Raw genomic sequence first — 12,231 nt, 5'->3', positions numbered from 1 at the left:
GGGTGCAGATTCATCTTCCAGTAAGACAATAACCCCAAGCATGTAGCAAATGCAATGAAACAAGATCTTCCTGGTAAAGAGGCTGAAGGAACACTCAGAAGTCCACAAAGTCCAGATATAAACAATGATGAGACTGTATCGAGTTACATCAACTGAGAAGGTCTAACCGGCTGAATTGTGGCGAGTAATACGGGCATTAGGAATAATATCCACAACCCTAATTGACAAACTGCACGACGAGGCAGAAACACAACAAGGTGTCATGTTCTGCACAAAGCTCAGCTCACAGACAACAAACAAGTGCATTGTACAACGCATTTGCAAGAACATGATATTGTACCAATAATACCAATAATACCATGATATTGTACCAATTGTACCAATAATGTACCAATAATACATTCAGCATGTAGTTGCAATAATTCATCATTGTTTGTCAATCCTGTATCGAGTGCATCGCTTGTGCCGTTTCCATAATGTCTGCAACACCGTTTGTGCATCAAGAATACAGAAAAGTTACGGGCATTTACACCCAAGAATACCCTCCTTTACACCTGGTAAATACTGCACCAGCCAATTATGGGGGTAACAAGTGGCCTTCGCAAGCAGCTACAAGAATAGCCAAATGCTCAAGAAATTAATTATCGTGATGTAACGTACTCTTTACAGAGCGTTGGTGCTGGCGAAGCAGTTACTTGGCAAGGGGTATACACTGGGTGGTCACTGGGTGGTTTGTCATTGCCTTTCCGGCATGGTTTGTCCGTGCTCTATCCTTTTAAGCGCCGAGCATCAAGGAAGCAGCACGTACCATTTTTACAGATGCTTGGTATGACTCGGATGGGGTTCGAACCACTGACCTGCCAGACTCAGAGCGGGCGCTCCAACCATTATTATGCCACCGAGCCTGGTTCGAGAAATTAACAGTTATCACAAAAGAGCAGTTTGCAATTATCATGGAGGATTTCAAAAGCTTTAATCAACACACTATTTTGGGCTCAAACCGTCTCTTGTGAGACTACAAAATGATGCGAGGCATTCAATGCCGGTCCAAGTAAGAAGCACCGTGACATTGATGGTTTTTACCGCTGCCACCGAAGATGGGCAGAGGTTATGTTTTCACCCTTGTCCATCTGTCTGTGAGCAGGATAATCTCTGAAAAAAACATCATGGACGGATTCGGATGAAACTTGGTGGACAGGTTGGATGCGTGACCACGACAAATCAATTCGATTTTGGTGAAGATCAGAATCCAGATCCGGATGTGAGAATTTTTTGAATTTTACGAGTGATTCTTCACCATTGAGCCGATTCGATGTTGGTTCAGGTCCGGATGCAGATCCGGCCTATCAGTGGGTTACAAAACGTAAACTGTTCATCCCGACGACGGTATGCGCTCGACCGAATGTTGTTCCAATTAGAAACTTGGTGAATAAAGTGAACCTCAGAAGTCAGAACAGTAAGCAAATAAGATAAAATCTGTCCTTGCTCCTCACGTCCTCGCCTACTTCTATCCTTCCCAAAGCCGATCCAGGTCACATACAATCCTCAAGAAACCCTCACCTGTTCAATTCTCCAAACTGCTTCAAAGTCCAGACCGGTTGCCCATCTGCATTCATTCACCCCCATTCTTCCAATTGTGGTGGAATCATCTCCCTGTGTCTTTTGTCTCATCCTCTTCACTTCAGTTTTTTTTTTTCAAATGTGCTACCCATCATTATCTCATGTGCTCATCCATGATGATTCCCTCCCATTCTGTTCCTCTCTGGTCTATCATTACTCGTTTTTGTTATTCATCCTTTCCTGTGTAAACCCGGTGTTCACTGAACGGTAAAGGTGGCTGGCTTCAGATTTTAATTCATGAATACCAGCTTACTGGGAAGAACGAGCCATTTGAGTATCCTGCGTCGGAGTGGCGACCAGTCCAGGATTGTGCCCCCTAGTCAAGGAGAAACTGCCTCGACAGCCCCATGCGTCTGAAGACGTGAAAGGACAGCCTCTTCATATATATATATATAATTAATGGGGGGTGACAAAAATGTTATCATAAAGTAGTAAAGGTAGGTGATCAACAAAACAAATGACGTCATCAGCCTATGTAACAATGAATTCTGCAGGATGCACCTGCAGTCCACCATCAATCCCCTTCTGGTGAAACTCCCAAAATCCAGGATCACTACTAACCACTCATCCGTTACTCATTTTTTCCCACCTGTGGACACAACTTCCACATTCTCTTAATCTCATTCTTCCCCCTCCCCCCACAAAGTCTTCAAAGAGAGCTATTAACCACCATCTTAGATCAATCCCAATAAAAAAAACCATGATCTTTTCTTCCCTCCCTTTTCCTTCCAAATTTCCAATTTTTCCCTCCTGAGAGTTTCCTTGCGTATCCATCTTGTCCACCCCAGGCATCCTCCCGTACCCCTCATTGTCTGTCCAAGTCTCCCTCCACATCGTCCTTCAATCTCTGCTGCTCCTGATCCGTTCAGCGTTTGAGCAATTTCTTCCACGTGCCTCGACGTTGTGTCCAAAATAAATAACGAAATTAATCAATAGATCCCTCTGTATATCAGAAAGATTATATTTAAACACATAAAGAGCCTTCAGTCCCGAGAGTGGACTCCAATGAGATGTTAAAAACCAACAACAGACCACGCAATGAGTGCGGCAAGCGAGGCGGCAACAGCTTGGCAATCAAGCTTATGTTCGCTCTGTGCACCAAGACAGTTCGGTTTGAAGGATATTCATCAATATTGACTATGGACATCCGATATATCATTCCAATGGATTAGTTATTATATATAAATAAACGACTAGAGGACGAAACATCGGTATAGGAGTCCGAATGTAGATAAACAAACAAATAAGCAAGTAAATAAATTAAGGAAAACCATGATTTTTCTCTCCACACCTGTACACCGACCTGTACGACACTACACGACAGAAATGTTTGCAGACAGCAAGAGACACGCGAGGTCCGTTCCAAGCACATTTGAGTCCTGATTGTAGGATGGATCGAACGGATCGATGGGTACACGGACAAAGCGAAGGACGTTTGTGGAAGTGAAGGAGTAAAAGGGAAATTGGTTGTAATCGCGAGACACCTGCCGCGTTGCGCAGCACCATGAATTAAGAGTGTGGTTGTTGTGACCCGCTGACGGAGACAGACGCAGGTAGAGAGACAAAGTACAAACGTCCTACCAGGTTGCAGAAGCGCTCGCGTTGGTGTCCGCAGGTCGCGTCCGCGGGCTCGACGTGAACCCGTGCCAAGCGGCCCAGATCGACGCTTTCGGGCCGACAGGCGGCCAGCTCCCAGGTGTCCGTGCCCCTTTCGACGTCCCACCTGACGGCGCGTTGGCACGTGTCGTAGTTGGCGCGCGCGGCGCCGCCGCCGCAGGTGAGCGCGAGGCACGTGGCGAGCACGAGGCGGGCGAGGTCCGGGGCCACGACCCGAGCCGCTCGACGCATCACCGGCGCCCCGAGCCGCTCCCGTCCCGGCCCTGGGCTCGGCCTCGGCGAAGCGGCGCTCCGAGAGGAGGGGGTGCGCATCACGGCCTCTGGAACAGCACCGCGCTGCACAATGGCGAGAGGGGTCCAGTCCGAGGGACCGTGGTGCCCTCGCGTGTCGCAGCCGCCAATCGCACAACTTTCAGTGCTGCGTCCGTTCTTTGTTTGCTCATTATTTTTTGTCAATCTCCGCTCTCCTCAACCTTCTCAATGACGTCGCTGCGAAGTTTCACTCGCTCACGACGAAGCCGACGACGCTTCGAACACGAGCACCCTGCGAGACAAATGACCATGTGGTCGTTAAACGAGCGCCGAAAGTCCGCAGCAGGAACATCTGCCGCGGTGTCCGCACGTCCTGCACATGTACAAAGCGGGGATCGTGCAAAGCGTCTCACGCAATCGGCAGATCGTGCGTGCGACGCAGCCGTTCACATAAACCGGTGTGACGCACACCTGGACAGGACTTGCACCTGGACGGGATCAAGGTGTGACCGATCGGAAAGGACTTGGTGATCCCGCAGGGGCGCAGACAGACACACACACAGACAGACAGAGAGACACACACACACAGACAGACAGAGATCCGCGCACGGACATCGGTCCGCACTCGCGTCTGTCCAACGACGTGATGCGTTGGCGCCTCGAGGTCTGCAGGGGGCGGACACGGCCAGGCACGGTCTTCAGGCACCAGGTTCAAATCCACCTCCTCCGGTCGGCATTCCGTACAAACGACGGGCCGAGTTCTTTTTTTCTCATTATGACGGACGAACGCCGTTGTGACGTCACCGCACCACGTGCCGCACCGAAACGGCGGGAAAAAAAAGTCGTCAACTTTTTTAATGAGTTGAAAATCTATTTTCTGCGTCGGAGTGACGACCCGTCCAGGATTGTACCCTAGCTTGGGCAGCACCAACGCTACAGGGTCGACTGATAAATACCAAAACTATCACCTGCTTTAAATACAAACACCTTCAAAAACAGGTATTAAACACTGATTTAAAAAAAAAAAGGTATAATTAATAATATCGTTTATAGTTTTAATAATATAATAGATCGTAATTATATATATATATATATATATATATATATATATATATATATATATATATATATATATATATATATATATATATATATATATATATATATATATACTGCAGCGCTAAGTCACACGTCGCCAATTGTAACGACCGAACGACTCAACGAGGAGATAAATCGTGTAAATAAAGTACGTAAGCACGTAAAAGTACGTAATTTACACGCGAGCTGCTGGGCTGTGAAATCGGTGCGAATGAATCGATGTCGTGCGTGGACAAGCAAGTGAAGGTTTAATATGCTCGTGCGGCCATTCATCGGACCTTGTGTCGTCGTGTTCAAACAACTTGCGATAGTTACGGAGAAGAAGAAAAAAAGAAAAAAAGGAAGAAGAAGAAGATTCGGATCGACGTTTGGCGGGATACCGGAGTAACCGGACACGTGATGACGCCACCGCTTCAGGGGTGGCTGACCCCGTGTCGAGTGACCTCGCGAGCCCACAGCTCGACTTGCTGTGACCACGTCGTGGGGTTCGGTGACGGCACGGCAGGAGGAACGGCGGCGTGTACGAGTACGAAAACGGAGGGTGGTTGCCAATGTCCACATGGTCTTCACCTCCGTCCGCCTCGAGGAGGCATCAGCGGGCGGATCGGAGGGAATGAAGGAAATGTGGCGGTCGCCGAACGTACAGGTGCAGCCGTGCAGGTGTTCAAGGTTCACAAACGCGCCGTCTGACTCTCCATCGCGCTCCAAGAAGACCCGTCCCTGGCCACGCAGATAATTCACAAAAAGCGCAAAAACAAAGTAATTAATTGGATGTTTAATTGTTTATTTAATTTCCAAATTTGTGATTCATCAGCTGCTGTTACGTAACTCTCATGTTCGGTCATCTATCGGTTCAAATCTCGGCCCAGGTCTTGCCCAGGATCCATTAATTGAGTGATCCCAGGAAGCGCGTGCTGCACCAGCAGAACGATATAAGTGCAAATGGGTGCCCGACGATCGTGAGCAGCATCAAAGACCCACCGTGGATGACAGGGACAGGGACAGGGACAGGGAGGTGTGTGTGTGTGTGTGTGTGTGTGTGTGTGTGTGTGTGTGTGTGTGTGTGTGTGTGTGTGTGTGTGTGTGTGTGTGTGTGTGTGTGTGTGTGTGTGTGTGTGTGTGTGTGTGTGTGTGTGTGTGTGTGTGAGATCCACGTGGAGTGAGGGGAATGCACTCTGCTCAGGTGGAATCTCGAAATGTAACCAAGCACACTTAGGGCCGGCCTACAACCAGACCCGGTGGGGTAATGGCTTATAATGTCCGCTCTGAGTCTGAGAGGTCAGTGGCTCGAACCCCGGCCGAATCGTACCGAACATTTAAAAAAAAATGGTGGTGCTGCTTACTTGCTTGACGTTCAGCATTTATAAGCTTAGAGTACAGGCAAACAACGCTGGGAAGGCAATGGCAAACCACCCAGTGTAACCCTTGCCAAGAAACTGCTTCAGCAGCACCAACACTCTGTAAATACAGGGTCGAACAGGTATTTATCTCGGCCGATATGGTGAGAGTACTCAAACCGGGTTGGTGGAGGGGGGAATTTACCCTAAAAACTCAGTAAAACCATCCATGACTCACACCATTTATGACGCAGACCATTGTCATTTCATACACGCCCCCAACTAACCACGTGATCTACTAGTCTCTAACATCGTTGCACACAAACGAGATTCTTATTTAAAAAGCATTTCTTCTGCGCTCTGTGTGCCAATGTGCAGGTCCACGAAGTCCTGAGCTCCACTACACCCTCGGGCCTGGAGAAAAAAAAAACCAACTGATTGTGCTTGTGAAGACCTCCATGAAAACCATGGAAACACCACCAACCAGGTGCATTAAGGTTGATCACCAACTCTCCCGCTTGGGAAGGTGCCGCACAGGATCGCGCAGAGTTCCTTGATTACTGTGAGTTGTCTAACCAGGTTCGCTTGCCGACCCGACTGTAAACCATCAACCTTGTATTTCGGGATGGTCTACTCGTTCACATCAATGGGTACACCACGCACCCCTCGGACAGACGTTATAAAGCTGGCTGTCCCGTCTGTTAGCATTTAACAGTTGATGGACGTTAAGGATCCCACCTGGGGTCTTTCGTAGGTGTCATCACCGGCAGTCTGAATAACTTCCTGCCCTGACTACCGCTGGGAAGGCAAAAGCTAACGAAACCACCCAGTGTAATCCTTGCCAAGAGAAATGTACATATATTTAATACGTGGCATGCGATGCCTAAAATATAGTCCCAGATGAAGACCATCCGGTGCTCGAAACGGCGGGCATGAGCTAGTCTGCTGCACCGTGTATGAGTTGGTGGTGCCGTGGTCATTTTTAAAATTTCAATCCATCCTTCATACACCCTGGTCGTTTTGACCATCGCTCGCATGGACCCTTGCACACTCGAGATGCCGAGCATCGCGGCGCGATCGTTGCGCCGCGAATCGGATCAAACAGTGCGTCGCGACTGTAAACATCTCGCCCGTGCCCTTCATTAACGCAACGACCGCAGTCATGCATTTTTCATCACCGTCCGAGTGCTCTGATCATGCTCGTGCCAATGCGGTCCGTCGGTGTGGCCCGGAATAGCTGGAGCTTCGCCACGCTTAATTCGTGCCCGCACAGGGTCTGCTGGGCCGGGTGACTGCGCCGCCGCCCTCGAGGCAGATGGGCGATCGATGACCCGCACACCACCGATCGTTACCCATATCAATCACCGACGGATATTCCGCGCACTCTGCAGCGCCGTTAAATGTGGGTGCGGTTGCAAGACACTGACGGATGGGGAGTGGGGCGGTGGGGACGTAGAGGGGTAGGTGGTGGTGGGGGTAGGTGGTGGTGGTGGTGGTGGTGGTGGTGGTGGTGGTGGTGGTGGTGGTGGTGGTGGTGGTGTTTCGTTTTAGGACTCATAAGAAGGAAATGTGTCGTGATCCGAGCTCAGGCATAGCTCGTTATCTGTTCGCGTGATTAATTGCGCCACTCACATGGTGTTAATCAGCTGCCATGAAGCTCGTTCTGTGGAGCCTCGACAAGCGCCCGCGGCGCTCCCTGGCCTTGTTATATGTTCATACTTTGTAGGAGAGCTCGAAAGATAACGCCCCTTGTATACTATGGGATGTTCTCCGTAATATGTGGGATCTCACAGTCGTTCACAAGGGGGCCTAGTGCATACCGTTTGCCATTTCCATAACCCACAACTTTTAAGGGGTGAAAGAGGTTACAAGACGAAATGGTGGGATGGGGTTTGAAGGTTATAGATATTGAGAGAAGGTAAGGTTATTTAAGAATGAATAAGGAGAAATACTGTACGGAAACTAAGAAAGAAGCAATTTGATTGTCCCAGGTGTACAAGCTTCGCAATTCTAATCTCCAGCCATAGATGCACAGGTAGGAGGGAGCTCATACGTTTTAACGTCAATTGAATGTACACCTGTTGATTTACAAAAACATTGCTCGCAATAATATATACACCTACACCTTTCTTAATAATAAAGCTTTTATACAATTCAAAAAATTATTTGTGGACAATCGACAGGAATCAAGAAAGAGAACCATGCTTTGAAATCTGTACAAGTATTTTCAGAGAAAGACAGAGAAAGAGACAGACACAGACAGAGAGACAGAGAGATTTTCACCATGCAAATGCTTCATCGTCATGCAAGAGAGGAATAAATGAAGACGTGTAAAGGGTATACGTGCCTGAGTCGATAGTCATATCCTTTGGAGAGACAAAATGTTATTGTGTGTTGTCTGGTCTCGGGTTTACATATCATGCGGGTACAGCATCGGTTATCTTGTATAGTGTATGTATTACATTTAAAATGAAACTTCTGGCTTGAGTTGCATTCTGTGAAAGACACAGAACTGCCCAATACTAAAAATACAATCACACTGATAATCAAATTATTAGTCACTCCACATCAGGGGTTTCTAAACCCAGGGTCGTGAGGGTTTTCTGATGGGATGACTACGCGTCGCTTGATCGTACAGCGATATACCGGATTCAAACGTTGGCAGCTTGCTTGCCAACTTCTCACAAATCACAGTTTTTGAGGGGTGGGGGGGGTGGAGGCGTTCACGTCGAAAGCGTTTTCTCCAACAATTTCTTTGGGAGGTACCAATACCATTTGGGTAATGAGGCGAATGTGATTTCAAATTTTAGATTACGGACAAAAACGTTGGGAACCTATGCCCGACATAGACTCCAGAAACCCTTTATTGACAACAAGTAGAAGTACCCGGCGTTGCCCAGTGGTGTTTTTTTGAAGAATTTTTGTGGGGGCCTAAAACACTTCCCGACACCCACTAAGGAATGGCACCGGGGATCATTTAATATCACTTTTCACACGTCTACAAAGGCTTCGGTGCTTTAAAGCGATGAGAAAACAAAATTACCTCAAACATTCACGGCACTCACTGATGAAGCTTTGAAAGTCTGCCGAAAATCAGTTTGGCCATCACTAAGAAAAATAGCGACAGACAGATAAACATCTCATAGTCTCGATACCAGCCTGCCCTTTGGAAGTGATTATATTCACAAACACATTTCTGTCTCACTGGCCTTCATCAGCATGGAGTGGATTCCCTCAAAATCTAAAGTGATTTCAGATGAAGTAGGCATTGAAGTTGCTGAGGTGCTGCTAAGAGGTTCTTTGAGGTGAGAATCACCACCAATGGTTTATAGTCGGATTACACAGTGAAGTGACTTCCGTAGACGTACATGTGGAACCTATCATTTCCGTAGACTACTGCAAATGGTTAGCATTCAGTGTTGGCATATCTGGTTTCAGCGTCACTGAGCGTCCTGGAAGTGAATGCTATGGGCCTGCCGTTCTGGCATAGAGCAGTGCCAAGTCCGTGCATAGATAGATGCATCCACCTGCATGATGGTCAGGCTGTGTTGATCAAAGTAGCTGAGCATCGTCTACGGCAGAGTAGTTTTTTGATCAAGTCGAATGTCCATTGGTGTGACAGAATCCATGTGAAGCTACCACCATGTATTACGAGTTCTCCGAGTGGTCTTGCTTGTTCTGAGAGATGCGGTATGAATGATGCCGCGTAGATCGCAATACCGAGGAACTGTTGTAGTTCTGTGATGTTAGTGGGTGTCTTCAATTTGCTGATTGCTTCGACTGCACCAAGGGTGGGGTGAAGCCCATTTGAGTCAAGAAGCAGGCCAAAAAACGTCACACTTGGCTTCTTAATTTCACATTTGTTTAAGTTAAAGATGAGACCATGTTCGCAGGCAGTGGTCATGAGACAATGAAAGTTGATGTCATGTTCGTTGTCAGTCTGGCCATGGACAATAATGTCCTCAGCAATGCTTTCTTCATCTCGACAGTGCTCCAGTACCTCGTACATTTTGTGTTGGAATGCATCCTACCTCATGTTGAGCAGAAGCAATAACGGCTGAACAGGCTGTTGAGGCACGTGAGCATGCTGGAGTCATCATCCAGTTCAATCGACCAGTATCCATGCCACGCATCCAACTTAGAGAATACTGTCGAACCCCGCCATTCGTGGATTCGCTATTCGCGGACCCCGCATATTCACGACCTACTTCAATATTCGTGCTTAGCATATTTACGGTTTTTAAATATATATATATATATATATATATATATATATATATATATATATATATATATATATATATATATATATTTACACTTCAGCACTGGTCTCCTATATCCATCTGGGAAATTAGAAATCAGCCAACATCACAGCATGACATAAAATAGTTGAAAAAACGGATCCCCTGAACCACAGACCAATTAGCTTACTGTACTTCCAATAATTATCAGCAAGGTCATGGAATCCATCATCGCAGTTCACATAAAATCATTCCTTTTCTCCAACAGCCTCATTTCAATTCATCAATTCGGATTCAGATCTGGTCACTCGAGCTTGGATATATTCATGAAACTTGAAACATGAATATTCAGAAGGCAAAACGTAAATATGCTCGAGGCAAAACATGAATATGCACGAAGCAAAGCATGAATATGCAGTAAGCACAACAGGAATATGCACGAGGCAAACAATGAACATGCATGAATCAAAACATGAATATGCATAAAGCAAAACATGAATATGCATAAAGCAAAACATGAATATGCATGAAGCAAAACATGAATATGCATCAAGCAAAACATGAATATGCATAAAGCAAAACATGGACATGCATGAAGCAAAACATGGACATGCATGAAGCAAAACATGGATATGCACGAAGCAAAACATGAATATGCACGAAGTAAAACATGGATATGCATGAAGCAAAACATGGATATGCACGGAGCAAAATATGAAGATGCACGAAGCAAAACATGAATATGCATAAAGCAAAACATGGATATGCATGAAGCAAAACATGGATATGCACGAAGCAAAACATGGATATGCACCAAGCAAAACATGGATATGCACGAAGCAAAACATGGATATGCACGAAGCAAAATATGAAGATGCACGAAGCAAAATATGAAGATGCACGAAGCAAAACATGGATATGCATGAAGCAAAATATGGATATGCATGAAGCAAAACATGGATATGCATGAAGAAAAACATGGATATGCATGAAGCAAACCATGAACATGCAAGAAGCAAAACATGAACATGCATGAAGCAAAACTTGAATATGCATAAAGCAAAACATGGATATGCATGAAGCAAAACATGAATATGCATGAGGCAAAACATGAATATGCATGAAGCAAAACATGAAGATGCACGAAGCAAAACATGAACATGCACGAAGCAAAACATGGATATGCATGAAGCAAAACATGAATATGCACAGAGCAAAACATGAATATGCACAGAGCAAAACATAAATATGCACTAAGCAAAACATGGATATGCATGAAGCAAAACATGAATATGCATGAAACAAAATATGGATATGCACGAAGCAAAATATGAAGATGCACGAAGCAAAACATGAATATGCATAAAGCAAAACATGGATATGCATGAAGCAAAACATGGCTATGCATGAAGCAAAACATGAACATGCATGAAGCAAAACATGGATATGCACGAAGCAAAACATGAACATGCATGAAGCAAAACATGAACATGCATGAAGCAAAACATGGATATGCATGAAGCAAAACATGGATATGCATGAAGCAAAACATGAAGATGCACGAAGCAAAACATGAATATGCATGAAGCAAAACATGGATATGCATGAAGCAAAACATGGATATGCATGAAGCAAAACATGGATATGCATGAAGCAAAACGTGAAGATGCACGAAGCAAAACATGAACATGCATGAAGCAAAAGTTGAATATGCATAAAGCAAAACATGGATATGCATGAAGCAAAACATGAATATGCATAAAGCAAAACATGGATATGCATGAAGCAAAACATGGCTATGCATGAAGCAAAACATGAACATGCATGAAGCAAAACATGGATATGCACGAAGCAAAACATGAACATGCATGAAGCAAAACATGAACATGCATGAAGCAAAACATGGATATGCATGAAGCAAAACATGGATATGCATGAAGCAAAACATGAAGATGCACGAAGCAAAACATGAATATGCATGAAGCAAAACATGGATATGCATGAAGCAAAACATGGATATGCATGAAGCAAAACATGGATATGCATGAAGCAAAACATGAACATGC

The 12,231-nt window shown here is 45.6% G+C and overlaps 1 protein-coding gene across 2 annotated transcripts in view; it reads right to left on the bottom strand.

Annotated features, from left to right (window-relative positions):
* LOC147026307 (netrin-G1-like) overlaps positions 1 to 4,213 on the bottom strand; it is a 189,735-nt gene extending 185,522 nt beyond the window's left edge. The window contains exons 1-2 of one of the 2 annotated variants that reach the window (XM_085881591.1): positions 3,961 to 4,213; positions 3,202 to 3,781 (exon numbers count right to left, since the gene is read on the bottom strand). In XM_085881591.1, the coding sequence (XP_085737717.1) occupies positions 3,202 to 3,549 (348 nt within the window). In that variant the 5' untranslated portion in view covers positions 3,550 to 3,781; positions 3,961 to 4,213. Of the gene's footprint in view, positions 1 to 3,201 lie in introns of both variants that reach the window. The other variant, XM_085881592.1, reaches the window with a different exon arrangement.
* Between the last annotated feature and the right edge of the window lie 8,018 nt (positions 4,214 to 12,231).

Source organism: Eptatretus burgeri, chromosome 5, assembly GCF_056783735.1.
Source record: "Eptatretus burgeri isolate ZD-2024b chromosome 5, Ebu_testis_v1, whole genome shotgun sequence".
Lineage (NCBI taxonomy): Eukaryota > Metazoa > Chordata > Myxini > Myxiniformes > Myxinidae > Eptatretus > Eptatretus burgeri.
Note: the sequence above shows the minus strand (reverse complement) of the source record. Positions and strands in the feature narration are given on the sequence as shown.